General features: G+C 47.1%; 1 protein-coding gene across 1 annotated transcript in view; it reads left to right on the top strand.

Annotated features, from left to right (window-relative positions):
• The window catches only part of CASZ1 (castor zinc finger 1), an 84,373-nt gene that overhangs the window by 53,695 nt on the left and 2,907 nt on the right, over window positions 1-27,771 (top strand). The window contains exons 5-17 of the mRNA XM_033079853.1: window positions 2,348-2,438; window positions 4,387-4,551; window positions 6,982-7,154; window positions 7,823-8,691; window positions 10,486-10,627; window positions 11,734-11,797; window positions 14,439-14,599; window positions 17,035-17,157; window positions 17,358-17,693; window positions 18,405-18,603; window positions 19,137-19,308; window positions 21,848-21,996; window positions 23,808-24,042. Of these exons, the coding sequence (XP_032935744.1) occupies window positions 2,348-2,438; window positions 4,387-4,551; window positions 6,982-7,154; window positions 7,823-8,691; window positions 10,486-10,627; window positions 11,734-11,797; window positions 14,439-14,599; window positions 17,035-17,157; window positions 17,358-17,693; window positions 18,405-18,603; window positions 19,137-19,308; window positions 21,848-21,996; window positions 23,808-24,042 (2,879 nt within the window). The remainder of the gene's footprint in view (window positions 1-2,347; window positions 2,439-4,386; window positions 4,552-6,981; window positions 7,155-7,822; window positions 8,692-10,485; window positions 10,628-11,733; window positions 11,798-14,438; window positions 14,600-17,034; window positions 17,158-17,357; window positions 17,694-18,404; window positions 18,604-19,136; window positions 19,309-21,847; window positions 21,997-23,807; window positions 24,043-27,771) is intronic.

Raw genomic sequence — 27,771 nt, 5'->3', positions numbered from 1 at the left:
AACCGGTTAGTGTAAAGGAAGAGGCAGTGGGTTGTTCTTGTGCAAATGAATCTATGTGTCTGTATTGACAGCTGAGTTTGGATTTGTATATCAGTGTGATGAGCTGGTGTGTGAATTTTCTTGTTTCAGGTGTGTGTGTTTGTGTCTGTTCATGTAGATTCAGGGAATGTTGATGTTCTGCAGAGTCTGTGCATGTAAATGTGCTCGTGTGTATGTGTGTAAGTGTGGGGTGTGTAAGCTTTCCTGTTATGAAAAACCTAAACAGATGCTGTGCTTTAAAAATTAATAGCTTTGAACTGTTTCAAGTGTCAGGAAAAACACAGGATAATATAACCCTTTAGGAGCCCAACCTTGCACACTGAAGGAGCAGAATTTCCCCTTTGTGCTGTGTTTGCCACTTCCCTCCTTCCCCCAGCACAGGGCTTGGTGGAACACTTGTCTCTCCTTTCCTGTGCTGCAGGCACCACACACCTTTCTGTGGCACATGGAGAGGAGGGTAGCAGGCTGGAGCACTGGTTCAGCTGTTGTTTTTTAAACTGAACCTGTGTGTGACTCCTGATAGGATGCTTTAAGTAACTCATCTCCTGGAGTCAGATCTCGATGGTGTCTGGCCCTTCTTTTACTCCAGCTGGTATCTCTGGTCTTTTTTGCATCCTCATTTTTAATAATAATTTGAACTGCTTTGTATTTGTCAGCAAGGTCTGTATCTTGGTCGTCTCTCTGCCTGGCCTGCACCACACAGTTCTCCAGCCCTGCACAGCCCTTTGCTCTTTTTTTCTCCAGCCCTGCACAACCCTTTGCTCTTTTTTTCTCCAACCCTGCACAACCCTTTGCTCTTTTTTCCCCGTCACATCAGTGGCACAGAGGGGAAGCTTCCCACAGGGCTCTTTTTTTCCTTGAAGAGCTGCTGGTGGTACTGCTGGCATAAAGCCCTGGGCTAGCAGGACCAGTTGGTTGTGTGTGCTGTGGAGCCACAAGTGCCTGGTCAGTGCCACGGTGGCTCTGAGGCTGCCCTGGACAAGCCCAGCAGTTGCCCAGGCGTTGAGCAGGAATCTCTTCCTCTGCTCTCAGTTCCACACCTTTGTTTGTGCAGCCAGCCCTGCTGTTTGCCTTGTGGTTTGTTTCTTCTCTGCTGCTGAGGTTTGTTCCAGTTTCTCAATCACCTGTTCTGACGTGATCCTGATTTCCTGCAGTATTTCTTCTCCTTCCCCAGGGAAAGGCATGTCTGCTCCTGGCATCTGTCCCTGTCTCCCTTTGTGAATGCTGAGGCAAAGAAGTCATTTAATTTTTTAACAATGTCTATCTTTTCTGTCAATTAAGTCCCCTTTCTATCTCCTAGAGGCCCTGCTGTCTCCATAGTTGACCTCCTCTTCCTTACTGTGCTTCAGAAATGGCTTATTTAGTATTGCTTTTCATCCAGACTTTTCCTATCCTGTAGCCTCGCGTTACCTCACTTTACAATGATCCACAATCTTCCCCGCTCCTGCCCCATTCCTCGATTGCCCCAGGACACCCTCACTCCTCTCATTTTCCTTTTTTATCTGTTGCCCTTCCTCTTTTCTTTCCCATGCCCTTTATCATATGCACTCCTGCTGTGTTTAGCACTTAAGTGACGTGAGGAACCTTTGAGGAACCTTTGAGCAGATGGCACTTTATCTTTGAATGTTTCCCCTCTGAGTCCCCTTCTCTCCACTGCTTTTCCCTTTCAAGCTCTTCTATGGTCCTGTAGAATTTACACGAGGGAGTTCATTGCACTGATTACCCCATTACTGGATCATCCCCTTGTGCCAATTCCTGGTGTGGCTGTCAGTCAATAAATTTTGCATACTGACTGTTTGTATGTAGGTATTACATGGCATTTCTGTCTTTGTGGTCTTTTTTTGCCTCCCTGTATGTCAGGAGTTTTCAGCTTTGCTGTATGCAGCTTTTCTGATATCCTACTAGATCGGCTTATACTTAAAGTTTAGAATCCATATTTGCCCTGCATTTATTTATCTCCTTCTGCTATGGGAAGTTTCTGAAACTTGCTCTATTCTAGAATTGTGGGGTGTTTAGTTCCAGAAACCCTCCTTCCTTATGCTTCCCCTAGTAAACAACTTAGATAACGAAGATGAATTTCAAGGGGAAAAACAGATTAGGGATGTACAGGACCTGAGTGATCCGGCTCAAGAAGCACCTTTAAATAGTGACAAATAAGCAAGGGAAGGCACGAGGGTCACCATCCTTGGAGGGGATAAAGGAGGTTGGGTTTAATGCCATAAACATGTGAGATGAAAGCAGGAACAGGACTTAGTGTATTTGTACCTTGCCTCACAGTGGTTGATTGTCTGTGCTCTCCTGTCTGCAGGTTCTCCGGCAGCCAGCACTGCGGCCACATCCACTGCGCCTACCAGTACAGAGAACATTACCACTGCCTCGACCCCGAGTGCAACTACCAGGTACAGAGTGCTCCCCAAACCCAGGGGAGCGTGCCCCTCCCGTGCCTTTGCTGCTCTGAAAGAGGACAGGATATGTTCTGAGTTTAACAGAACTTTATTTTGCTTCCATTTAACTCAATCATTTAACCAAACTCAGACCGCTACAACGAGGAGCTGAATATAGAGTCAGTGGGAACTTCTCCACATTTATATCAGTGAAACATCAAGAGCATAAACTGTGCCTGGAACTGGAATGCTGATCTGTTAGTCTGTCTCTTTGCCTCTGCTGCCCGAGTGACTCTGCAGCAGCACAGCAGGACCAGCAGCGGTGTGGGATTTGTGGGGAAGGCACGGGGGCAGGAGCGATGCTGTAATTGCTGGGAGCACTGCCAGGGCATGCACGTCAAGCCAGCAGTCACGTGCTGTGTTTGTTTACCCTTCTCCAGGTCCAGAGTTGGACACTGGCACTTCTGTGGTCAGGCTGATGGAGCAGCAATCCCAGAGTTTGCCTCTGCCGTGCACCAGACGCAGCTCCAGCCCTGCCCGGGGAGACCTCTGGGTCTCCTGGGGACGAGTCTGACCACAGCAGGGGAAGCTGATCTGGAGCTGCTGGGATTGCCTGTGGGTTTCTATTGATCAAAGGAGGGTTTCTCTCCGGGATGCACGTTCTGGTCCTTCCAGCCCAGCATCAAGTAATCAAGATGAGTCTGTCCCAACTGTGACACAGATATCCCTGCACCAGAAAGAGAGGAACACAAAGGATGGAAAAACAGAAAAACCTATTATTATGATTGGCCTCATGATTATTTCCTAAGGAGTCTGGAAGCTGCTTGCAAAGGAGCTGTCTGGTCTCGCAGGGAATAAGGATTTAGGCTGCTTTTTAAAATGCAAATTATTTTATGGCTGAGATATATTTTAGAATAAGTAACGCTTTGTAATAAGTGGGCACAAATTAACAATGATTGGCAATAGCAATCCTGTATGTACGCCCTGGGAAATCATAGCTCCAGCCTCCTAGGGATTTCTGTTGAAATCTATATCCATATATTCCCGTGCCAATACCAACGAGATTGATCAGGATTGATATTATAGGAGGAAAGAGTGGAAGCGATAATCATTTGTTTCCTATGAGGCAGACTAGAAAAGTTGTTAAACATTAGAATACAGGCCTTTTCAATTACTGCTCAAAATAAATGGATATTGATTTCTTTTTAAAAAAATCAGATTTACTTTCTCACCTTCAGTGGTAAATATTGATGTCTGTGGGAAATAGAAATAAAAAGCTTCATTTTAAAGGCACTTAGCCTGCTCTGACAATGGGGTACCCCTTCATTGCTTCAAGCAGGTAGAGATTGTAAAGGATATTCTTGTCATACAGATGTAGCTCTGAGCTCGATTTTTCTGTAGAAAGGCATCTTTTTCTGTGACTTGAAGAAAGTCTTGTGTCCCTGTTTTCCTAATAAAACCATCCTACCTTCTAGGGGACACAAGAGACTTAGAATGGGAAGGCTGTAAAAGAGCAAAGGGTTTTTCCCAATTTCTAGTCCAACACGAATGTGGCAGCCAGTGTCTTGCTAAGCACTACAGTGAGTGACTTGGAAGCTTGGCTTACTTGCGTGTAGGCTGTTCAGTTCACTGGTTTGCTTTCTAACTATAGCACTTTTTGAGATAGTAGCAGCTAAAATTATGTTAGAAGAACTGCAATCTTAAAGCTGCAGGGAGCAGATTCTGGGCATCACCCCAGTGTCATGTTTACTCTAGAACTTTTCATGTGTATTTACTTTCCTTTTACCAAGAAGATACATGCACACAATTCCTCTTTAATCTGATTCTCTTAGGGTGAACACTGCCAAGCTTTCAACTCCTGGTCCCATAAGTTTATTAACAGCAACAAAAGACACCCACCCTGCCCCCAGGATTACTCACCCACTGGCATCATGTGTGTGTCTGTCTGTGTGTACCTCTGCAGAGATTCACCAGTAAACAGGACGTGATCCGGCACTACAACATGCACAAGAAGCGGGACAACTCCCTGCAGCACGGCTTCATGCGCTTCAGCCCCCTGGACGACTGCAGCGTCTACTACCACGGCTGCCACCTCAACGGCAAGAGCACCCACTACCACTGCATGCAGGTGAGCTGGCCTGGCACACCTGGGCTGGCCAGGGGCTGGCCAGGGCACAGGGGGATGTGTGAGCCTGTCTGCTCACTTCTGATTCAGGAACAAGTCTGTGCCCTGTCCTCACTGCACCTGTCCTGCCAGCTATTGGCAATGGCAAGGGGAAGCCCCATTCTCAGTTTTTAGAAGTCTTGTCCGTGCAGTGAGGCAAAGCAGCTCTCAAGGTTTTTTTACAGTCTTGGACTTCTTCAAACAAGTCCCATTCTCTGAGACTCAGGGACTTCTTCAATGCCACTGCACTGTCTCTACTCAAATCTGATCTGTCCCTCCCTTGAAACCAGATTTTCTTGTGGCACATCTGCCCTTTGGCACTGGGTGAATTTCCTCCATAATCAATTTCTAAAGTAATTAAACTTCAATGTCACATATCTGCACTTAACACCCCTGGTTCTCCATGTCTTTGCCAGTGGCACTCGTGTGTGGTGCAGGCTGAGCCATATTTCAGGGCAGCCAAGCTTCAGCAGCAGCGTAGGCAGAGCTGGAGCTGCTGCACAGATGTCACTGGTTTAGATGTGAATACACCACATTGTTTGGGTCATACCCCAACCATTCCTCAGGTTCAGTGGCTCCTCATGGACTCCTTTCAGTGGAATTGTGGCCTAAACCATTGTCCTGGCAATGTGCTGCAGTTACAAGCAGAGTGATCAGGCAGCTCTTGGTGACAGATTTTCTGGTCTGAAAATTCAGGCTCATTTCCTGACCTGTCCCAGCAGTTTAAAACGCCAGTTAAAGTCACAAGGCCTTAATCACATGCTTAAATGTTTTGCTAGGATAGACATCAACGTAAGTTTTAACTTGAAGTCAGGCAAGCTTTCTGAAGTCAATGGGGCTTAAGCACATACTTAAATGTTAGGCATGCACTCAAGTTCTGTCCTGAACAGGGCCTGGTTGAAGCATGTGCTCGCAGCATTTGATAAATTGGGAATTTCATGTGTCTTTCTCTTGAGGACATTTTCTGTTATACTTCCATAATACTGATAATTTAGTTTCTGCAGTTGAGAAGGGGGATTTGTTTGATGTGTTTTAGAGGACAAGGAGTGTTGCACAGCCTTAAGCCACTCCGAGTTGGAAGAGAGACCCTCGCTTACACAACTATATATGGCTAATTCCATCCTGTGCCCACTGTCTTCCAGTAAAGTAATGCCCATGTAAGCAGTGTCTTACAGGAAAGGTGTCAGAATATAAACTCCCAATTAAAGAAAATACTGCTTAAATGGCAGAATTTGTGCCATCCATCACATGGGGGTTTTTTTCTTTATGTCCATAATTGGTGTGGATAAAATTCAGTTAGTTGTTTATATAAACTGACATTTTTTTAGGCTTTCGCACCAAGAGCTGCATTGCAAATTATTCCTAAGGACGCTTTTGTTTAATTCTTTTTTTTAATGCCATGCAGGGCCTGTCTTTTTTCAAGGTGTCAGTGTGGGGAGAGAGAGGCTCTTTTATATTGGAAATAGCTGGAGATCCTTTTTATTTTTTTCTCTGGGTATTTGTCATGGGTTTTGTTATTGCCTGTTTGAATCAACCTGGGCTGAACTAAGGGGTGGTGTTTTCCTTCTCTTCATTTCTGAGATGGTGCAGGCATTGGCACATGTTGTGCTAGAAGAAAAGAAAAAAAAAAATCCTCCCTCAGCAGGGCTGAGGACGTTTTCAGATTCCAGTGGGTTTTTACTCAATATGGCAAAGTTGCCCCGCTTTACCCAGAGGAAAGCAGGTTTTCAGCATTCCGTCCTCGTCACAGCACTCCCATTCGCTGCACAAGTTTAAAATTATTGAAGTGGGAGTCTTGAACAGTGACAGGGAAAAAATGTCACCAGTTTGCTAGAATCAGCTGTACATGGGGTTTAAGATTTGCTAGAATGAAACCGTTTATTACAAGCTCAAAAGACTGGTTGGCCTCATGTTGCACCAGCATGCCTTACTTCCCAGAAGGACTAAAGAAGTAAATAACTTATTCCCACTCAATTCTGTCTTCCCCAAATAGATGAAATCCTACTTTGTTCCGTGTCACTCCAAGAAAACAAAAAGCAACAGCATCTGTTAGTGTTCTGTTCTCTTTAAGAGCAGGAGCCCTACTAGCTGCTTCCCCAAGCAGGCATGAGTATCTATAGCTGGTGTTTTATCCCTCCAGTCCTCCCTTTTTCTTACTGTTTCATGCCCAGAGAGTGGGTTTGGGTTTGGGTTTGGGTTTGGGCTTTTTCACAACTGCTCTATGCTCTATCAGTCTTTAGATTGGGAATTAAAGTGATGACTTAATACCCCTAGGAGAAGCACACAAATTGAACTATTAAATGTACGTGTGCTGCTCGTGTATTTATTGCTGCTGGTAATAATGTCAGGCTGTTAAACCGCTGTGCTGATGACTCCTCTTTGGGCCTGGGGTAGGTGGGTTGTAATAAGGTCTATACAAGCACCTCTGATGTGATGACCCATGAGAACTTCCACAAGAAGAACACACAGCTCATCAACGACGGGTTCCAGCGGTTCCGTGCCACCGAGGACTGCGGCACTGTGGAATGCCAGTTCTACGGGCAGAAAACCACTCACTTCCACTGCAGGTGAGACAGCAGGGGAGGGGAGGAGTCCTGCCTCAGAGCTCTGTGCTCTGTTTGCCGCCTTCTGCCAAGTCATAGTTTCAGGAGTATGCACAGGGACTTGATTTGCCCTGCTGTGACCTCCTCAGTACTGCTCCTGGGAGAACTCGTGTACCAGAGCAGATGTGATTTCCAGGATTGTGCCACAGACCATTCGGAAGGCAGGAGTATGATCTGAGGAGAGGATACCCACTAGAAAATAGAGCCTAGAATACTTTGGGAAAGAGACCACACTGCTCTTCAGAGTGCACCTGAAGTAGTCCATTAGCACACTGCTAATGGCACTTCCATGGCCAGGTTCTCTCCAGCCAGCTCATCCCTTTTGGGACCTGACTTAGCTGCTCTTCTATTGATTTCTTGTGTTTTCAGGAAGAGTAGGAAAGCACAGTTTTTGTTTTAGTCCCCTTTACTTGCTGTTGTGTTGTAACTTTTAGTGAGGGTGCCTGTATTCCCCTGTTGCTGTGGCAGCTCTCCCACATGGCAGCATATCTGCTTGCCTGGTTAACCACAGGCAGCTCCTCAGCCCCCCTGCAGCTGGGTCCCATTCCAGCCCCAGTCCTTGTCCTAGAGGGAGGCAGGAGACAGCAGCTCTGCCCACACAGCCAACCACCCTGTCCTCGATGCCCTTGCAGGAGACCTGGGTGCACATTCACCTTCAAGAACAAGTGTGACATTGAGAAGCACAAGAGCTACCACATCAAAGATGATGCCTATGCCAAGGATGGCTTCAAGAAGTTCTACAAGTACGAGGAATGCAAGTATGAGGGCTGTGTCTACAGCAAGGCCACCAACCACTTCCACTGCATCAGGGCAGGCTGTGGTTTCACCTTCACCTCCACCAGCCAGATGACTTCCCACAAACGCAAACACGAGCGCCGGCACATCCGGAGCTCCGGGGTGCTGGGCCTGCCTGCATCACTCCTGGGCTCCAAGGATAACGAGCAAGAGGAGTCCAGTAACGATGACCTCATTGACTTCTCTGCCATGAGCTCCAAGAACTCCAGCCTGAGTGCCTCCCCGACCAGTCAGCAGTCTTCCGTTTCTCTCATCGTCCCAGCTGCGCCCTCCTCTGTGGCTGAGCTTGCTTCCTCACAGGCCACCAAGTCTGCCAACAGCATGACACCAGCCACAAAGATCTCTGGCCTGCTTTCCCAGGCTCTTCCCAGCAATATCCCCTTGGCCCTGGCACTCTCCAACTCAGCACTTCCTGGAACAGCTGGATCCTTCTTCCCCATCATCCCCAGTCGGGTCTCCACACCGCTTCCTGCCAGCTCGGCTAACCTGATGGCTGCTGGTTCTTCTGGCACCAACCCAGCATCGTCTGCTCCTGCAGATTCCTCATCCCAGGCAGTTGCAGGATCTGGTGAGCCAGTGGCTACTTCTTCACCCGCCCCAGCAGCCTCTATAATGGAAAGGATCTCTGCTAGTAAGGGATTAATCTCTCCTATGATGGCCAGGCTGGCAGCAGCTGCACTCAAGCCCTCTGTGGCACTTGAAGCAGGTGAGTTCCCTCATCAGTTGTGGTAGTGGTGGGAGGCAGAGCAGTGCCTGATGGCCTGGAGGAGAGTGAACGAGAAACCACCCAGTTGTCCATGGGGCTGCACTTGGGGAGGGGGTAGGGAAAAAAATAAATGAGAGAATGAGTTTGGTTGTGTGTAATTAACCCTTGAGGAAGGCAGTCTTGGCAAGGTCTCCTGTGGAGCCTGGCTGTGCCCACATGGCAGAGGAGAGGCAAGAAACATCTTTTCTCCTGGGGCTGTCCCCAATCCCTCCCCGTCCTCCCGAGAGCAAACGGGGGAGTGGAAGGAAGTGATCTGATTAAAGAGGGAGGGGAACCTTCACATACTTTTAAAATTATTGTTTGAAAAATTGTTTCCCAAAGCAGAGAAAGGTCATTGAGGGAACTATTTTCCTTTATTTTTTAATAAAATGCCACTTGCTGTCTGAGAAGCAGCTCGCCGTCAGCTGTACTGCCGGAGGGTAAATTAATATTTTAGTCACTTGGGGATTGTGGAAAAAAGCTCTGCAGACATGTTTCTGTCAGCAACTTTTTCCCCCTCCTTTTTTCTCTGCTGTTTTTCCTAATTTTTTTCTTCAATTTGTTCTCCTTTTTCCCCCCACCATGCCATCCCCATCCCTCCCCCTCCTCTTTTCCTCTCCTCCTTCAATTTGCATTTTGCTCTCATGGGCTCGGCACTCTGGGCCTGCTCCTCCCGGTTTTTGGGGACCCGGTGTGGCCGGGGCCGGTCCCCGTGCTGTCCCCTTGGCCAGTCCTGGTGCTGTCCCCTTGGCCGGTCCCGGTGCTGTCCCCTTGGCCGGTGCCGGTGCTGTCCCCTTGGCCGGTGCCAGCGCTGTCACCGTGGCCAGTCCCGGTGCTGTCCCCTTGGCCAGTCCCGGTGCTGTCCCCTTGGCCGGACCCGGTGCTGTCCCCTTGGCCGGTCCCGGTGCTGTCCCCGTGGCCGGACCCGGTGCTGTCCCCTTGGCCGGTCCCGGTGCTGTCACCGTGGCCGGACCCGGTGCTGTCCCCTTGGCCGGACCCGGTGCTGTCCCCTTGGCTGGTCCCGGTGCTGTCCCCGTGGCCGGTCCCTGTGCTGTCCCCTTGGCCGGTCCCGGTGCTGTCCCCTTGGCTGGTCCCGGTGCTGTCCCCGTGGCCGGTCCCTGTGCTGTCCCCTTGGCCGGTCCCGGTGCTGTCCCCTTGGCCGGACCCGGTGCTGTCCCCTTGGCCGGTCCCGGTGCTGTCCCCTTGGCCAGTCCCGGTGCTGTCCCCTTGGCCAGTCCCAGTGCTGTCCCCTTGAGCAGTCCCGGCGATGCTCCGGGCCGGTGCCAGCGCTGTCACCACAGCAACGCGGGGCTGGCGACGAGCAGGGGGGCTTGACTAGCAGTCGAAATCTGCCACATTGCCTCAGCATTAACAGAGTCTTTAATAAACGCTTAAGAGGCAGCCCCGCAAATTAGTTATGACAGTTTGTGCAGAGAATCAGGTCTCCCCCACGCTCCTTCCGCCCTTCTCCTTTAAAGGGCCCACAGCCTGGACAACTTTGACATAATTTTGCAATAATTATCACTTGAAGAATTTCCACGCTGGAGTGGACGTCAGAACCCATCATGTCAACTTGGCAATAAACGCTGACCAGCAATCCCAGTACTTCCCTCCCCCCCCGACTTTTTCTTTGCTTTTTCCACTTAGGCACTGATGCCAATGATTTAACTTACTTATTTGCCTTTGTAACCTCATTTTAGACCTATGCTTTTAATTTATTCTTTTGCACTTAATTTCACTGTATTTCTCGAGCAGGGAATGGACAACCAGCACCTCCTGGGCGGTTCAACCCAGTCCAGGTGAAGCAGGAACCTGCAGATTCCATGGGACCCTCATCTGCCACCAGCCAGGACCCCTTGCAGGAGCAGAGCTTGGACCTGAGTGTCAAGGACCACGGGTGAGAGAAGGGGTGGGCAGGCACACTCAACACTTCCCAGTATCAGGCTTTGGGAAGTTTCCATACCTGTAATTCAAGAGGACACAGCATGCTGGTGAAAGGCAGCGTCATAGTGGTTGAGTTGAACACCCAAAACTGGAGGCAGGCAGGCTCACTCTGCTCCCCATTGTTTGTTCTCCAGATGGTTTTTTGGGCTCACAGGCACCTACTGACTCTTCAACAAGAGCTTCACTTCTTGTGCTCCCTTCTGAAAATCAAGCCACTGGCAGAGCTGTTTTCATTTAGTGCTCTTGTCATCAATGGCTGACTGAAGCTGCCCCAGTGCCACACCTCAGCACGCTCTTGGCAGCGTCTGCACTGCTGTAGTTGTTGAGTCAGGGCTAAGGGAAGCACTGCAGAGAATGTGGACACACAGAGCAGCTGGGTGTCAGCCTAGCTCTGGGTCTGGCCTGGGCTGCTCTGAGTTCTGGTGATGGTTGTGCAGATGTGAATGCACCTGTGTCAAAGCAGGTGTCCCACCTGCCCAGAGCAGGAGTGTTTGGGGATTGTGCTGGGTGGAAAAAGTGCAGAGGAGCTGATCCCGGGGATAAGTGAGCTCCCCTTTGACCTTTGTACCCATTCCTGTCCTTACCTTGTTTAAACAAGCCTCCCTTTGGGAGTCCAGCACTTGGAGCCAACTGCAGAGATCCTGAGGCTGCCTTTCAGTGCCTTCCTTACTGCTCAGGGCACCCCTGTCCCTGGCAGTGTGAGCCTTCAACATCCCCCTGCTTCTGTGGTATTTTTGTGATATTTCTTAAAGGTTAACAGGATGAAAGGATAAAATCTGGGGGAGGTCATGAGTTAACAAACGAAGTGTGATGCAGTGGACACTGGGGAAAGAGGTCTAGGCCATTTGGTAGTTGAAAGACCTAAATTCTGCAGACCTGGGACCCTCCTGACTATCTCAAGTCAGCGAGCTTGGCCCGCCCAAGGGAGGGTTGGCATCATTCTTTTCCTCTGGGTGTAGTAGGTGAGGAGTGAGGCAGCTTGAAGGGAGAAGGATTAATCTCAGTGCTCACAGTCCCTGTGCACATCTTAACTAAACCCTGTTGGTTTGTGTGTTTCAGTAATGAATCAAATGGCCACACAGTCTCGGCAAATTCATCTCTTTTATCCTCGCTTATGAATAAGGTAAGAGCCATCCATCAAACGCCTTTCATTCCCCCCACCAAGAGAAATTAAAGCTGCGATAGCGGGGAGAGGGGGGGAAGAGATGTGTTTGTTTTTTAATGTTTTGCCTCTAATAAGATGAGTTTGTACCATTTAAATTTTGAGACCATTTTTCATCGGGTATAATTTCAGAGCCACTGCTTACGAATTAATTTAATGAACTGGCTGAAGAAATATATTGCCGCCTCTGACATCTTTTTTTTTCCTTCATCCTTTCTAGACAGAGGAGGGCTCCAAAAGGTTTCTCTTTTCTTTTCTTTTCTTTTCTTTTCTTTTCTTTTCTTTTCTTTTCTTTTCTTTTCTTTTCTTTTCTTTTCTTTTCTTTTCTTGTTGGGTTTTTTTAGGGTTTTTTTGTTTGTTTGGTTTGGTTTGTTTGTTTTTGGGAGGGTTGCTTGTTTTTGTGTTGGTTTTGTTTTCAGAACCTGGCAGCTTCTCTCTCACTTTCCTTCTATAGTTACTAATTTTGTTTACTTACTTAAAAACATTTTCATTCATTTGGGGAGGGAGAGAATAATCAGTTTTTATGAAAGAGAAGAAAAAATTAGAAGTTTTGAACCAAAATCATCAATTTCTGTCTCTCTGATGTGAGTAGTGGTGTCTAACAGAGTCCTCTTTAGTGTGTTCTAGAATATTTATTTTAGATAATGCACAGTTTCTTTTTCCTTACTTTTTTTGTGAAATTATACATCATCTCAAATGTGTATTTCTCTTTCACATGATAAATTCTACTGTACCAAGATTAATTCTGTGGCTGTATACAACTGCAGTAGAGATCAGGGCACCCTTTGAGCCATGCTTTAATATTCTGCAATGTGATAGGTTTTATAGGCATAACTATTGCCATCCCCTTGGCTCTGGGTGTTACATGCATCAAGGCCATATAACCCTCAAGAGAGGGCAAAGTGACTTTGCCTGGTAATCTCCCACCTCCTTTCTTTCTTATCAGTGTTTTTCTCTGTGTTTAATTTCTGCATTTATCCTTATGTCCCTTTTCTCCTCCATTGGCTCTCTGTTACATTGGGTTTTGATTTTCTCTTTTAAACTTAATTTCTTATTTGTTCCTTTGTGTTGTCCCTTTAGTGTTTCCAAATATGCAGGCCTTTTTTAGTGAGCAAATGAATTTAGTTACTCTGTTCTCCGGGGTCATGAGTCATTCTGAAGGTCCCAGATCAGGGAAATTCTCTTTCAGTGGAGACTTCACCTGAAAATCTCCAGGATGATAAGTGATTTAAGTGTATGTTTGGAAAAAAGCATTTCTTTGTGTGCAGTCTGACATAAAGCTCTTTAAGTAGTGCAAAGCAAATGTTGCACAGGTGCAAACTAGGAGTCAGGTTAAAGGACTGGGATTAACCAGTGAGATAAACCAGCAAGGAGTAGAACCCACTGTGTGTGTGATTGGTGGAACCAATTCCAAGACTAAAGATTGCAGAGTCAAGCTCAGTCTGCTCTGGAAGACATTACACTGGCTTCTTCCTCTTGCTGCACACAATTTCTGTCCATGGGGAATCCCTTGTTGTTTTTCTAGGAAAAAGGACACTTTACCAGAATGGAATTTCCAGTGGAAACACACAGCCTGAATTTCCAGCCATTTCTCGAGCCATAAAGAGTTGCAGTCTCCACACAGCAGCAGGGGCTTTGCCTTCAGGGGGCATTAAGAGAGCCTCAAATAACCAGGATTCCTGTAGCCTACTGCATTTTATTTAGGGGGCTGTCAGGCTTAATTAACTGATATTTATAAAGGGCTTCTAGACCCTCAAGTGGGTGGAGTTTCCAGTGCAAGTATTGGGCTAAATCCTGCATTTTATTCATGCTGTGAAATTCACTGTTACTGGAGGTAATTGAGAGCACAACAGAGAAAGGAAGAGTCTGGGAAATTGTGCATTTATTTTGAAAGAAAATTTTCCCTCTAGGCAGGCTTGAGTAACTTCATTTTTCTATCCTGCACATCATACACCTGCACCTCTAAACCTTCTCTGAGTAGATTCTATTTGAAGACTTTCATGCAGTGCAGATTGTGAGTCCAGGTCCTGCTTCGTGGAGGATGTGCCCACTTAGCACAGAAAAGCAACATGATTTTATTGTTGAAGTTAATAAGAATTTTCCAGGAACTTGAGACAGATTTTTTTTTCCTCCGTTGAACGAGATTTTCATCCTTTTACCCTCACACATACTTGATAGTCACTTTAAAGGAGACATCCTTGTGGCTGGGATAAGACTGAATAAACTAGAGTTTACCAGTTCTACCACCAGCAATTTGTAGGAGCTGCACAAGGAGCTGTTGAAGCCCACACACCTTTTCCAAAGTCACATAGGGGATGTCTCTCTCCACCTCAGTTTTCTTGTGAATAAAGTAGACATGATGCTTCATTGTTTAACAAGATCCATGAATCAATGTTCGGTGGGCACCTGAGTGCTTTGTGATGGTTGGGTGGAAGATGCAGAAGAGTGAAGTGTTACTAACTTCTGCTGATGCAGTTGGAGCAGCCTGCACAGACTTTTGTCTTCTCTTTTAATCCTTGAAGACACTGCTCTGTGTGGGACAGCCCTGGGGTGGCTGTGGCTGTGTGCTGGGCTTGATGCAGTGTCTGTGTTCTTGTTCCAGATGTCCAAGAGCAGTGCCAGCCTTGGCAACCTGCTGAACATTAAGACAGAAGGAGAAGGCAGCCAGGCTGGGGCTGGGGAGCCCACGCAGTACCTGGGCAAGGCAGTGAAGGCGCTGGTCCAGGAGAAGCTCTCCGAGCCGTGGAAGATGTACCTGCGCCGGTAAGGAGAGAGAGATGGAGCTGGGAATGGAGGAGAGGGAAAAGGGCTTCCTTTGCTGAGTGTCTGACTCACTGGCTCACCCTGAACACAGAGTTCTGTAGAGGAAGGGAGACTCAAAAAGCAAATGGAGCAGATACAGAGCTCACCCACGTACAGACACATGCACATACCTGCCCAGCAGACACGTGCTTTGAGCACACAGATACACCCAGGCAGGCACACAGCTTTGTGCTGTGACACAGAGTCACCTGCAAATGCCAGTGCACACTTGGTAAATCACAGACTTTAATGGAGAAGACTAGAAAATCTTCTACTCCACCAGCCCCTGGCTGGTGTGAGATCCTTCCCTGCAGTCCATTTGCATTTTGTCCAGCCTGGTTATAATTCCACCTGGCAGTGTGGCTGTTTTCTGGCCTCTGGGAGCATTATTCTATCACCTAGAAAGTTTCAATGATGTCACAACCTTTTCCATGCTATGCTGCCTGAATTCCACTTTTTGTAGTTTTGTTGCAGCTCTGTTTATATCCCCTTGAACCACAGCAGACCATCCCTCTCTGCAGCTGGAGTTCAGCCCCTTCAGACAGTCACAAACTTTCAGCATTCCATTTAACCAGGCTTACTTACTTCCTTTAATCTGACTCTGGATTAGTCCCTTCTGCCTGTGGGTCCTGTTGCTTTCCTGGTGTTCCCAGATGGTGCAGAATTGCCCCCTCCCAGCAGAACTTCCTGCTCCCAAACAGGCAGCTCACAATTTGATGGGATCTGCACAGAGTAATGTACAGTACCATGTTTATCATCCTGTGACACAGAATTGCTTTTAACGTTGTTTAGTGAGTCCCCAATGTCTAAAACAACCCCCATGCCCAGGTGTATTTGTTGTGTGTTTCCAAACATGATTCTCCTGTTCTGCACCTTCTCCCTTGTCTTGCCAAACCTCTCTGTGCTCTTTTTCTGCTCTTGCACTGGTGCTGCCACCTCCTCCCAGTTGAGTATCTTTGTGAATTTCATAAACACACTGTTTACTCCTGGATTACTAATTAAGATGTTAAATAAACTCAGGCTAGCCCAAGTCCCCCTCTCAGCACTCACACGGTGCCTCCTCCTCCCGGCTCAGTGTGGTGCTGCTTGTCATCAGCCTTTGTTTATGGTCCCTCAGCCAGTTTCAACCCATGAGGTGGCATTACATCCAGGCCAGTTGGAATTAATTCTAAGCATATGCAAGACTGGATCAAATGCTTTACTAAAATCCAAATATATTGCATCCCTTCATCCACTAATTTTGTAATTCTATCAAAAAAAGCAATTAAATTTGTCTGGCAAGATTTATTCTTTATAATCCTGATGCTGTTTATTGCTCATGGTTCCTTTATCCTCTAGATGTTTAATGATTTTCTCCTCCCTCTTAATATTTGTTCCTTTACTTTACTGGAAGGAGAAGTTAAGGCCAGAGGTATGATAATTGCCAAAGATGACTTGTCTTTTTTTTTTCCCCTCAAAGAACCAGTACCTTGTACTTTTTTTTTTTTTTTCCACTTATGTAGTACCTCCTGCTTCACTATGGCTTAAAAACTAGTAAATAGTAATATAATCAGTTTGGGAGTTAATTCCCATTGCACTTCAGGACATACATTATCCAGACTGACTGATCTGTGCATTTTTATGTTTTTTGTATGAGTCCCTTTATCTGCTTTTCTAGAAGATCTTCACTACATCCCAAATTCTCTACTTAGTCTTTAGTTTCCTCATCCAAAGCAAATTTTATAATGCAGCCATTTTTGATTCATCACCTCCCTTTTTGGGGAGGCCTTCTTTCTAGGTTCAACACTTCTTGTCTCTGATAAAACAGCCCCTTTGGTTTGCAATAACATGGTTTCTTCTCTCTTACCCCACATTACTTCTCTTCTTCTTTTCCCTGTAAGCCATTACTGACAGCACATGTTGTATATCCACAGACCTTCCTTCTCCAGTACAAGTTTTATCTCTTTCCTTTAGCCTCCCATTGGTGAGAGGTCCCTCCTGGGACCATCCAGGCTGCTGTTTGTTTCTTGCTTTCCTGCTCATCAGAGCAGTTGTAGTTTGTTGTACCTTAATTATGCAAGATTCCCTTGTTAAGTTTCAAATCCTTCCTGCCAGTGTTTCTTACTTGTTTTCTTGATTCCCTGTGATTCTGGAGTTTCCTGATATTACATGTCTCTGTGCTGCACTTATTAAGAGAATCTCAGCAGTGGGTGAGCAGGGACACCACACTGAGCTGGTTTTGCCCTCTTGGCCATTTGATAACACAGGAGATATTTTGGATAATGTGTGGGTTTTACTCTGGGGTTTGCATGGCAGGGTTGCTGTTCTGTACACCAGGGATGGTGCTCTGCAGGGTTTCTGCAGTCCAGGCTGTAATTGCTGCTTCCCTAAGATGTCTGCCTGTCTGTTTTGGCCAGGTTTGGCACCAAGGATTTCTGTGATGCCCAGTGTGACTTTCTCCACAAGGTGCATTTCCACTGTGTGGTGGAGGAGTGTGGGGCCCTCTTCAGCACCCTGGATGGAGCCATCAAGCACGCCAAGTAAGCAAATTTAACGAGAGCCCTTCTCTCCATAGGTGGTTTGGGAGGGCCCTGAATCTTACCTCAAAGTCTCCAGAGCCCCTTTTAGGATTTATTCACAGCAGTTTGTTTACAGGCTCCTGCCACATTCTTGTTGATGTTTAATCAAATTACATGAAATGGTCAAGAATTCGTGTCTGAATCAGTATCCTGTTTTGCAGTTTTCACTTCAGAACTGAAGGTGGAACTGTGAAAAGCAACTCTGAGTCTCCCTTCTCAACTGCTACTGAGAGTAAGGCTCCACTGGCCCCTTCATCACCATCTGCTGCTTCTGCCACCATGGCCAGTGCTCCTGCCCTCGACGTGCCCGCTCCAAACCCAGCTGCTCTGCCCTCTGCTCCCACACTACTTGCTTGGAAGCAGCTGGCTTCAACCATACCCCAGATGCCTCAGATCCCAGCATCAGTGCCTAACCTGGCAGCTTCACCCTTGGCAACGACTTCCCTGGAGAATGCCAAGCCTCAGGTCAAACCTGGATTTCTCCAGTTCCAGGAGAAGTAAGTTTCAGGGGCTGTTTGCCTCCTTCTGTCCTCCCCAGCCTTGCAGTCCCCTCTGTGCCTCTCCTCGGAGCTGCAAGACTCCACTTCTGTTCACCCACTGAAGAACCTGTCTAGAAACTACTCAGGGCTTGACCTCCCAGAAAACTTACTTCTGTGAAGTCTTGGAAGTACTTTAAGATTTCTGAGGGCATGTGAGAGCACTTTTAGGCATGAGTTTGGAAGATAAATAAACGTGGTGATCTATCACCGATCCCTTGCAAGAGCTGTGCAGAAATGCAAGTATCTTTGCAGGAGGTTTGACAGTGAAGGGTTATTGGGCCAGAAATTCATGGGCTGAGGGGGTGGGTGGAAGGTGCCAAACCCATTTAGCTGATGAGAGGGGCAGTGCTGGTTTTGTAGATCAGGAGAAGTCCTGTGCAGTGGCCACGCCCAAGAGTTGTGTTCCCTTTGAAGTTTGAATTGGAAAAGTGGTCAAAGATTACAGAACCCACGGTGCATTGCTGTGTTCTGATAGTCCTGCCCAAGGAAGTGCAGTAGCTGGGTGGAATTGCAGCTTCAATTTCCCTGAAGAGGAAGGTGGCTATGGGAAATCTGTGGGCCACGTTTGGAACAGAGGCTTCAGCTGGGCTCCCCTTGAATTAAATCTTGGCAAAGAAACAAATGTGTGAAATGAGTGAAGGTGATGATTGGGTTTTGGATGTATTCCAGTGATCCCTGCTTGGCAACAGACTGCAAGTACGCCAACAAATTCCACTTCCACTGTCTCTTTGGGAACTGCAAGTATGTGTGCAAAACCTCTGGCAAAGCAGAATCCCACTGCCTGGACCACATCAACCCCAACAATAATCTGGTGAATGTGCGAGACCAGTTTGCTTACTACTCCCTGCAGTGTCTCTGTCCAAACCAGGTAAGAGCCACTGAGAGCAGTGTTCTGGCAGCACTGGGGACAAGGAGATGAAGGGTCAGGTAGACTGACTCCCAGCAGGAAGTGAGGCTGTGTGTGGCTTTCTTGGCGTTACTACAGAACCATGGAAGTCATAATTATGTGGTTTGGAAAAACATTTGGTTTCCATCAAGTGGGAAATCATAATACTTTTGTGTTTCTTTGACTTTGACTTGGGTGAAATGGACAAGGGAATGAGAATAATCTGAGAAAGATGAAATGGAATAAAAATGTGTGATGAATTTGTGATGAACCCAGGGAAAGCCATGAGTAAGGTTTTGGATATTTCAATGTAGAGTAGTGTATTACAGAGTACACGAGTACAGCAAGGTAAAAAGACTCGAGAGGGAACAAGGTGCATGGCAGGTTGTGGAAGATAAAATGGGCTCAGTGCAGGCCCCTCTGACACCTCAGAAGGGAGAGCAGTAATGGCAAACAGCTGGGAGTGCGTTGGTTTTGGAGCTGGCTGAAGCTCAGTGCCTGTGTGCTCCCCCCAGCACTGTGAATTCCGGATGCGAGGGCATTACCACTGTCTGCGTCCTGGCTGCTACTTCGTCACCAACATCACCACCAAGCTGCCCTGGCACGTGAAAAAACACGAGAAGGCAGAGAGAAGGGCAGCCAACGGCTTCAAGTACTTTACCAAGAGGGAAGAATGTGGCAGACTAGGTGAGTTTTGTCCTGTTTCCCATGTGTGTGTCCCACGTCCAGGCCAAGAATAAGTTAGAGCCTGCAAGTTATGCTTAAGAGGAATTTGGGCATTAAGTCACTAAACAAGAAAGGCAACAAAACATAAAGCAGTTCCTGGTCTGTCCAGTTGAAGCATGTTTTCACAAATACACCCAAGGTAAATGAATAGAAACTGTACTGCAGAGAATTGTGTGGATGAATTTGTCTGGACATACAGCTTCCTCTTTTTTCTTCTTTTTATCTAATTGTCAAAGCCTGGTTTTTGTGTGTGTGTTTGTTTGTTTTTATATTTTGTAGTCTTTTGGACCTACTGCATGTGTTGGGTGAAATTTAAGGGTGCTCTTAGGAGAAATTTTTTTTTTCTTAAATAGTGCTAGTGTAGCATATTGAAAGTCAAATGGCACATAACCAGAGAGAGATGGACAGGAACATGTAATAAGCTACTCTTCTCTCTCCAAACCCATTCTCCACAGCCCCTGTGAGCAGCAGGGAATGGAGTGCTCTGATGGCAGCTCCTCAGAGCAGGGCCTGAGGAAACACCTGAACGTGCACAGGCTCAGACTGGGGCTGGCCCACTTGCCACAACTACCAGCAGCACTGCAGCTTAGTAAACCAAATGTAAAGCTGGTAAAATAAATGCACAACAGCAGAAAATAGAGTGGATTCCTCTGGAGGTACCTGGAGCTGAGATCCAGGGCTCTGAATGGGAATTCCTAAAAACAACTCTACCCTGAACTGCCTGGAATTCCCTTAAACCTTCTCATTGTGGTTTGGCAGCGTCACAGACCCAATCTTCCCTGTCACTCCTAGTTGTAACAAATGCTGGAACCAGACAAGGTTCAGAATTACACCTCTAGGTGCTGTTCCTTCCCACTGTAAAAAAAACAGTCACCGTAGCCAGAGCAAAACTTTTCAGCTTTGAATACATCAAGAATTTGTACCAAATGGAAGTTTGTTTGTGGCAACCAGGGTAATGAGTGTCAACACACCACAGTCAGTACCTACCTAGGTCCTATTTACACATGGCAGTAGCTGTTATTTACTCACCTTTTGGTGTTTCAGGTGATAGCAGGGGCTAGACAAAGCAGGACAGTGATAGGTGACACCAGCCCCCAGGGATGCCCTGGCAACAGGCGAGCCCTCACCTGCCCTTTGTGACAGTGTTCCAGTCCTGTTTGTTCCCTGTCCCAGAGCAGGGCTGGGGAGGGAAAGTGGGACCTGAACAAACACTCTTGGCCCACACATGAAACACTGGCTGTCAGCTCCCCATGAGCTGGGTGAGTCAGGAGCTGTTTGGCAGGGAGGCAGCTGCAGCCTTTGCCTGTGTCAGCAGTGTTTGGTTTGGGAGGATGGGGTGCATGCATCCAGCAGTGTGTACACTTGCCCGTGGGCTGGCCTAAATGACAAACATTTAGCCAGCACCCTGCATTTGCCTGCACAGATAGAGGCAGCATGGTGGAATGCTGTAGGTGTGTATGGTTTTACCAACATGTAGATTCATTTCTACATCTGTGCACATCTCTGGGGTTTATGCTGTGTATTTATAGATAGCAAGTGCAGAAAGCACTGGCCTGTTTTAAGGGCTGTGAATGTTTCTGAACAAGCACACATGATAGATTTTTTCAGTGTATGTTTGTGTGTGTATAATTACACAAGTGTGTATGATTGGGGAGAGGTGAAACATGCACAATATGAGTAAAGGTGGATGGATGTAGATAGATAAGTGAGCCTGTCTGTAGATCTCCACCTCTGTGTTTCTGAGGGTATGGCCAAGGCAGGCTGGGGAAGAGCAGATCCTGATCACTGATGCAGCTGTGTTTGAGCTGTGACAAGCCATGGTTTATCACTGTGGCTCTTTGGGGCTGTCACTGTGCACGCCTGGCACACGTGGCTGTGGCCACGAGGAGCAGAATGTGTGAAGTGCTGTGTGCCAGAACCCATGTGAACTGCTTGTTCTTCAGTAGCTGCCCCTATTACACAACAGTTTTGGAGTGGCAATAAACACTCCTGACTTATTCCAGTCTGACCAGAGCACACACACTCTCCAGAGCTGTGTGAGACTGCTTTCTGAGAGCACAGTTACAGGGGCAAAAAAAAAAAGAAAAATAACTTTTCATTTCTAATCTAATTATGAGCATGTATTTTGATTGTAGCTTCTATGATACAGCTAAATGTCCTGGCTTTGGTCTTGTTATAAAAGAAAATGCACTAGCTAAGGCTGAAGAGCATTAGGCACTACTAGATGTAATGGCAATGTTCCTGCCTTTGTAATGGCACAAAGAGGGATGGGACTAGGCTCAGGCTCACGTCTTAGATTTCTTTACACAGTAATCCTCTCTTGCAGTTGCTCAGCAGGCTGTAGATTGTGGGTTTGGGTTTTTTTTCATTCAAGACTGTTCCTGAATAACCCATGGCCACTGATACTGTTCAGTCCATCAGAAATCCACGTGGACAGCAGCCTTGTCCTGTCCCTCTCAGTACTTTCCTGTGCAACATGAAATGGTTTTTGTGTCTGCAGGTTGCAAATACAACCAGGTGAACAGCCACTTCCACTGCATCCGAGAGGGCTGCCAGTTCTCCTTCCTGCTCAAGCACCAAATGACATCCCATGCCAGGAAGCACATGAGAAGGATGCTGGGGAAGAACTTTGATCGTGTTCCTACTCAGGTAGCTCCTTGCTGTTGAGGCTGTAGATCCACAGGCAGTGTTGGCCCCTTTGGTTGCAGAGCTGCTGCAGTGCCAAGACTTGCACCCAGAGCCCAAGGGATGTGTGTCTGCACTGGGGATGCTCCTGGGAAGTGGGAGTGCACCCAAGGTAGCTTTACCTGGCTGAACTTAGATGAGTAAAGATGGTGAAGCATAGATTGCAAAGCATTGCTTAGTGCAAACAGCCTTTCCTTGTAATTTTGTAGAAAAAATTGAGAAGGATAACGCTAAAATACTCATATTTACAACTTGCATTCTCTCCCAGCTCTTTGAATATATACAATTGGCTTATTAAAATTAACGTGCTTAGGATGTGGAAGAATTGAACGTGCTGGTTAAAGCAAATATTTCCTGTTGCATATAAAGAATTATTTGCTCCTTTCACCTAGGATGGGAGAAATACCAGTCTTGACATTTCTCTTCCCTTATTGATGTGGATTTAGTTGGGGAATTCCCTGTTGTCTCTCAGGAAGTAGCAGAGTGATGCAGTTGCTCTTTTACTAACACAGAGAGCAACTGGCAGATTAGGTCTGTTTGTTTCCTGAAGAAATGGAAGAGTTTCAGCTGCAGCACTGAGCTGCTGCTCCAAAGGACAGCATCCCTGCCACCTCTCACTTGTTCTTATTCTTTAGATGTTTTAGCTGCCATTGGCTTGGGAGATGAAACAAGCTGTCTTTATTTAAATGCCTGTGGCTGATCTGACCCTAAGAACATCATCTGGTATATGGAAAACAAAAGGGACCATCTGTAGAAGCAAGATGAGAACCCTCTTTTATTCCACAACATGGGAATGAGAGGTCCCTGTTAGTTATTAACTACTGTCAGTAAGTGAAGTGTTCAAGTCTAGTGCTGCTGGATTTAATGAGTTCACAGATGCTTAGGAACTGGTGTTGCTGCTGTGGCAGCTTTTGGTCTCTAATAAAAAGTTTAGGTACAAGAATCAGACTTAGGAAGATTTAACAGATAAATTTGTCTTCACTACACTTCTAGTCTAACCCTAAGAATTGTACTGCACACTGGGCAGAAAATGCTGTGTTTAACCTCCATCTTCTTTCACTGGCAATCCTGTGCCACTTAGCAATGACAAATAGGAGCAGTGGCCTGAGCAGCCCTGGGAGCACACAGCTTTTGTCCTGATCTCATGCTGTGTTGAGCCCATGGAGCCGTGCAGCCAGCTGAGGGTGAAACCACAGCTCACAGCATGTGGCAAAGCTGAGCAGATTGCTGGACTGCCTTTTCAATTGAAATGAAAGCCTCAGTTTCTGCCCTGCCCTAGTGCTCTGTAGGCAGTTCCTGGTGTGTGTGACCCACCCCAGGACCTGTCCAGGCCACGGCAGCTGCAGGTGACCCTCCCCTCGTGGCCCTGGTGTCAGTCTGTGCTCCTGCTGCAGGGGCTCAGCGCTGACACACTCAGGCATGGTTCCAGCCTCTGACTGCAGCAGGACCCACACAGCGAGGGGGCAATGCCAACATTAACACCTCCTCTTTGTGAGCCATCAGGATCCACACACCAGCATGCTGGTGCCAAGATTAACACTCCCAGCTCCCCAGTGCAGCACAATTCACATACCAGGAGGCATGTGCCAGGTTTAATGCTCTGAGCTCCTGGTGCAGGAGGATTCATGCTGCTGGCCCCAGTGCTGTGGGTTCCACTCACCAGCACGTGCCAGCTGTCCCTCATGAACAGTGGCAGAGGGAGATAAACGTGCAGATGGGTTTGGTCCTGGTGTCTTGCTTTTGGTGCAAGTCCCTCTCTTGTTTTCCTGCTGCAGGTTATTGGCCACACTCCAAGAAATGAAAATCTGCCCCAGGTTGGCAGCATGGCACCCAGCCCAGCCTCATCAGGAACCCCAGCTTCCTTTCAGGGACCCCCAAGCATGATGGACACTGAAACAGAAGAGTACATGGATTACACTGGCTGCAGCCCTGGGGGCATCTCCTCTGAATCTTCCAACATGGACCGCAGCTGCTCCAGCACTCCGGTGGGCAATGAGAGCACCTCAGCAGGTAAGGGACAAGGGGGTGTGTGGAATGGATCAGCAGCTGCCTGCTCTCCTGGGAGATAAACTCATACAAAGAGGCCAGGGGTCACTTGCGCCTTAAATGACACACTGTGCCAACTTCAGCAGTGCCTCACACTAACCCAGCTGTCTCCAGCACCTAAGAGAAGAGGTCCATCAAAATAGAAACCTTGAGCATCCAGGAGCTAGCAGCATACCTTTTTTCCTCCCATGAAGAGAGGTTTTGATCCTGGGTCTTGCAGTTGGGGCTATTTTATTAGCTGATTAAAAAACAAATAGAAAAAAAAGAGCTGTGGAGCCCTTCTATACTTGGCACTTCCTCTGGTACCTCTTTGTATTTGCTCAAGCAGCATCTGAAGTCAGGCACTTTACTATACTGGTGCAGTACAACAGCAGATATGATATACACAGGGGATAAAATCTATCACATCTTCAGAAAGCAAAATCTAAAAGCAGCTCACTGAGCTCCCTTCCTCACCCAAAAACTCTTGTTCCACTTTGTGCAGTTGCACAGAGCAGACCCCCTTCCTCCCCTCTTTTGGGGAGTAAGTTCCTGCCCTGTTGCCAGGATCGTGCAGAGCCATTTCCCCTTGCCTTGCATTACAGGGTCAGGAGTCAGATACCTGGTAGGAATTCTGCCACCATGGAGTGATGCCCAGGGATCTCTCAGCTGTCCTTCCCAGGGTTAAGTGGGATATTCTGCATGGGCTGCCTCAGTTTGCTTTAATTCCATACACATTTTCCTCGTTTTCTTTCCCACCCCAGATAAAGGCCAGCACAGCACAGTCATGTTGTAGGAGCACTGCTGGGTCCAGAGGGTTCTGGTGGGGCAGTGGCTCCTGGCACTCTCTTCTGTGCCAGAAGTGGCCCAAGTGCTAGGAAATGCCCCCAGATGGGGACAGCTCCACCTGCCCCAAGTGCTGGAGCACCCTCACAGCTGTTAACTGAAGCAGGAGCAGCCCTATAGATGAGCCAGGACCAGAATGACCAAATGAATCCAGAATTCCTGCCTGAAAGCCTGTGTCTCTTCCCCCATACCATAGGCCACCTTATCTCCTGCAGGGACAACTCTCCTTTTCCTGGTGCTGTCAATTCCTCACCTTCTGTTCCTTCTCTGTTGCAGTTCTGTTCCATACATTTGTGAATGTATTTTCCATTTTCATCATATTGCTTCTGCTCTTGGGTTCTCATTTCAGTTCTTTTGTTTCTTGTTTTGTTGGTTTTTTTGGTTTGGTTTTACCGTTTTTTCTTTTCTTTGTTTTTTTTTTTCCTTTTTTTTCTGCTTTTATTTTTCTCTCCACATTCTCCAGGCTGCCTGGTTCCTTCTACTGCTACTGCTGCTGCCGATGATGCAACCCACACTGCACCACAACCTCCACCACCATCTCTGCCTCCATCTTTCTCACAAGCCCTGCTTAGGTCTCCCCTTCCCACCCTGCCCTATCTCTTCTCTCCATCTTGTCTCTCGTACTCCCTGCTCAGTGCCACTCTGGGAGCCAGCAGAGGCATTGTCATGCCTGCCGCCAGCACCGCTGGGTTCTCGCCCATCATTGCCACTCCAACTCCAGTAAAAAGTGACGTTCCCTTAGTGCAGGATGCAGCAGGTAACACTTCTTTGCTTTCTCTCCATGTCCTGTGCCCAGCTCTGTCCCCACTCACCCTGCCCACGTTTTTTCTCTGCACCTTTGGGTCAGTAGAGCAGCAAAGGTCGCTCTGTGCCTTATCAAGTGTTGCCCAAGGGCCCAGCCATGCCTGCTCCTTTTCCTTGCTGACACAGTAACCACAGCCAAGGGGAAGCAAACCACAGCAAATCATTCACAGACATTTGGATGGATAACTGAGAGCAATTGCCACCAATTCCTAACTGTGAGAAAAACCTAACAAAATCCACAGTTAACATGCATTTTCAGTGTCTTGGTAACCTCAGAGAGGCCACAGAGAAAATTTGGTGGCATTAGTGGGGCTTGGACTTCTTGGTTAGATCTTCCAGGCCACCCAAGCCAGTGGCTGCCACAGTGTGCTGCACACATCTCAGCAGGTGAATGTCTGATGAGGTACCCAGGTCCTGTTTCAATTGATCTTGCAAACTTCATATGAAGCCACAGAGTTCAGGGATGCCTTCTCAGGATGAGCAATGACGTGCAGGCAGTGTCACATGGTGACATCATCAGACAGGTCAAGCTGTTTCTCACACTCATTATTTATATCTGCTCTAATCAGCTGCAGAAAATACAGATAGATTTCAATTTTAAACTGCCATCATTCCCATGTGTGACTAAGATCAGAGATATCTCAGGCTGGGTATTCTCATGCCATCTGGGAATGGCTTTTAGGGTGTGTCTCATTTTTGGCTTCTTTTCCCAACTCCTAGCTCTTTTCTAGTTAATTAAGGACATCTTTGTGCTTTAAGTTTACAATTAAGAGGTTTCTGGCAGCCTACAAATGTCCCAGTCATTCTTCCTGCAAGTTTTAGTAATATGTAAATCCAAGGTCAGTGTTGGGAGTATGGTTGGAAGACCAACTTCACAGGTTTCCAACTCCAGTTCACAGGTTTTTCTCAGGGGACTTGGCAGGAGAAGGATCCTTGCCTTGTCCAGAACAGTGTATACCAATTAACAAAATTCACAAGAAACTCTGTCTTTGCTTCTTTTCTAACTGAATTGCATGCAGCCTGAAACATTTTAACCTTGTGCTGTGCTTCCTCTAATCAAATATATTTAAGTGTCTTTTGTTTTTACCTTGGTATAGTTTGGTGAATGCTGACATTATTAGTGGTTAAAGAAATAAGCTTATGGAAAACATTTACCATTGAGATTTGGTGGGGATCCCATCCCCTGAGGCTTGTAATCTTCACAGGGTGCAGGGACTGAAGGCTGGCAAAAGAGGAGAGTGCTCCAGGTTGTCATCTCTCTTCATTATGCCCTTACCCAAAACTTTGCCTGTATGACAAAACAAAATTGGTTTTTAACTAAAGTTTTAAGCACAATCTGTTTGAACTATTTCAAAAGCTGTGTATATACAGTTTTAAATTAAAATTAAAATTCTACCTATTTCCCATCCAGAGTCTTTTCTCTAAGATGGGTTATCCCATATTTCTGTCCAAAGACAGACAATATGAGCATTAATTCATTAATGCTGAGGAACTTGATGGTTTAGCTGTAGTTGTATGTGGACAGCAGTGACTTGTCCAGGCACCACTGCATTTGCACGTGTTGGCTGGGAGTGGAGAACTGGATTTTACAATACCAGATGTTTAGCAGGGAGCAGAGAGTAAATTGGTCACAGATTCTGTAGTTAAGAGCCTGCCAATTTCAAATCTCCAGTGGCAGAAAGTTATTCTTTCACTGGTAGCTGGTTAAATCAGCCCTAGCGTGCAGTTTCCATCGTGTCACTCACTGTCTCACCATGGATGACCTAAGCTGCTGTCCTGAGTCTGAGCTCAAGAGCCATTAACAAGTGGTGCAGAAAAACCTTTTGTTCTTTGCTTATCCCACAAGCTGTACAGCCCAGCCTTGTGGGAGAGGAGGTTCCTGCCAGCAGTGCCACTGGCTTGTGTGGGAGGTTTCCTTCAGTGGTCACCACCTTGTCCTGAGGGGTTGGCACTGAGGGGTCACACCTGTAACAGCCCCTGCCAGAAAGGAACTGATTTACACCACACTGTCCCGTCAGTCCCCCAGACAAGGGTGCAAACTGCTCTGGGTTCTCAGCCCCCACA

Source organism: Catharus ustulatus, chromosome 24 (genome assembly GCF_009819885.2).
Source record: "Catharus ustulatus isolate bCatUst1 chromosome 24, bCatUst1.pri.v2, whole genome shotgun sequence".
Lineage (NCBI taxonomy): Eukaryota > Metazoa > Chordata > Aves > Passeriformes > Turdidae > Catharus > Catharus ustulatus.
This window is presented reverse-complemented; position numbering and strand designations above follow the sequence as displayed.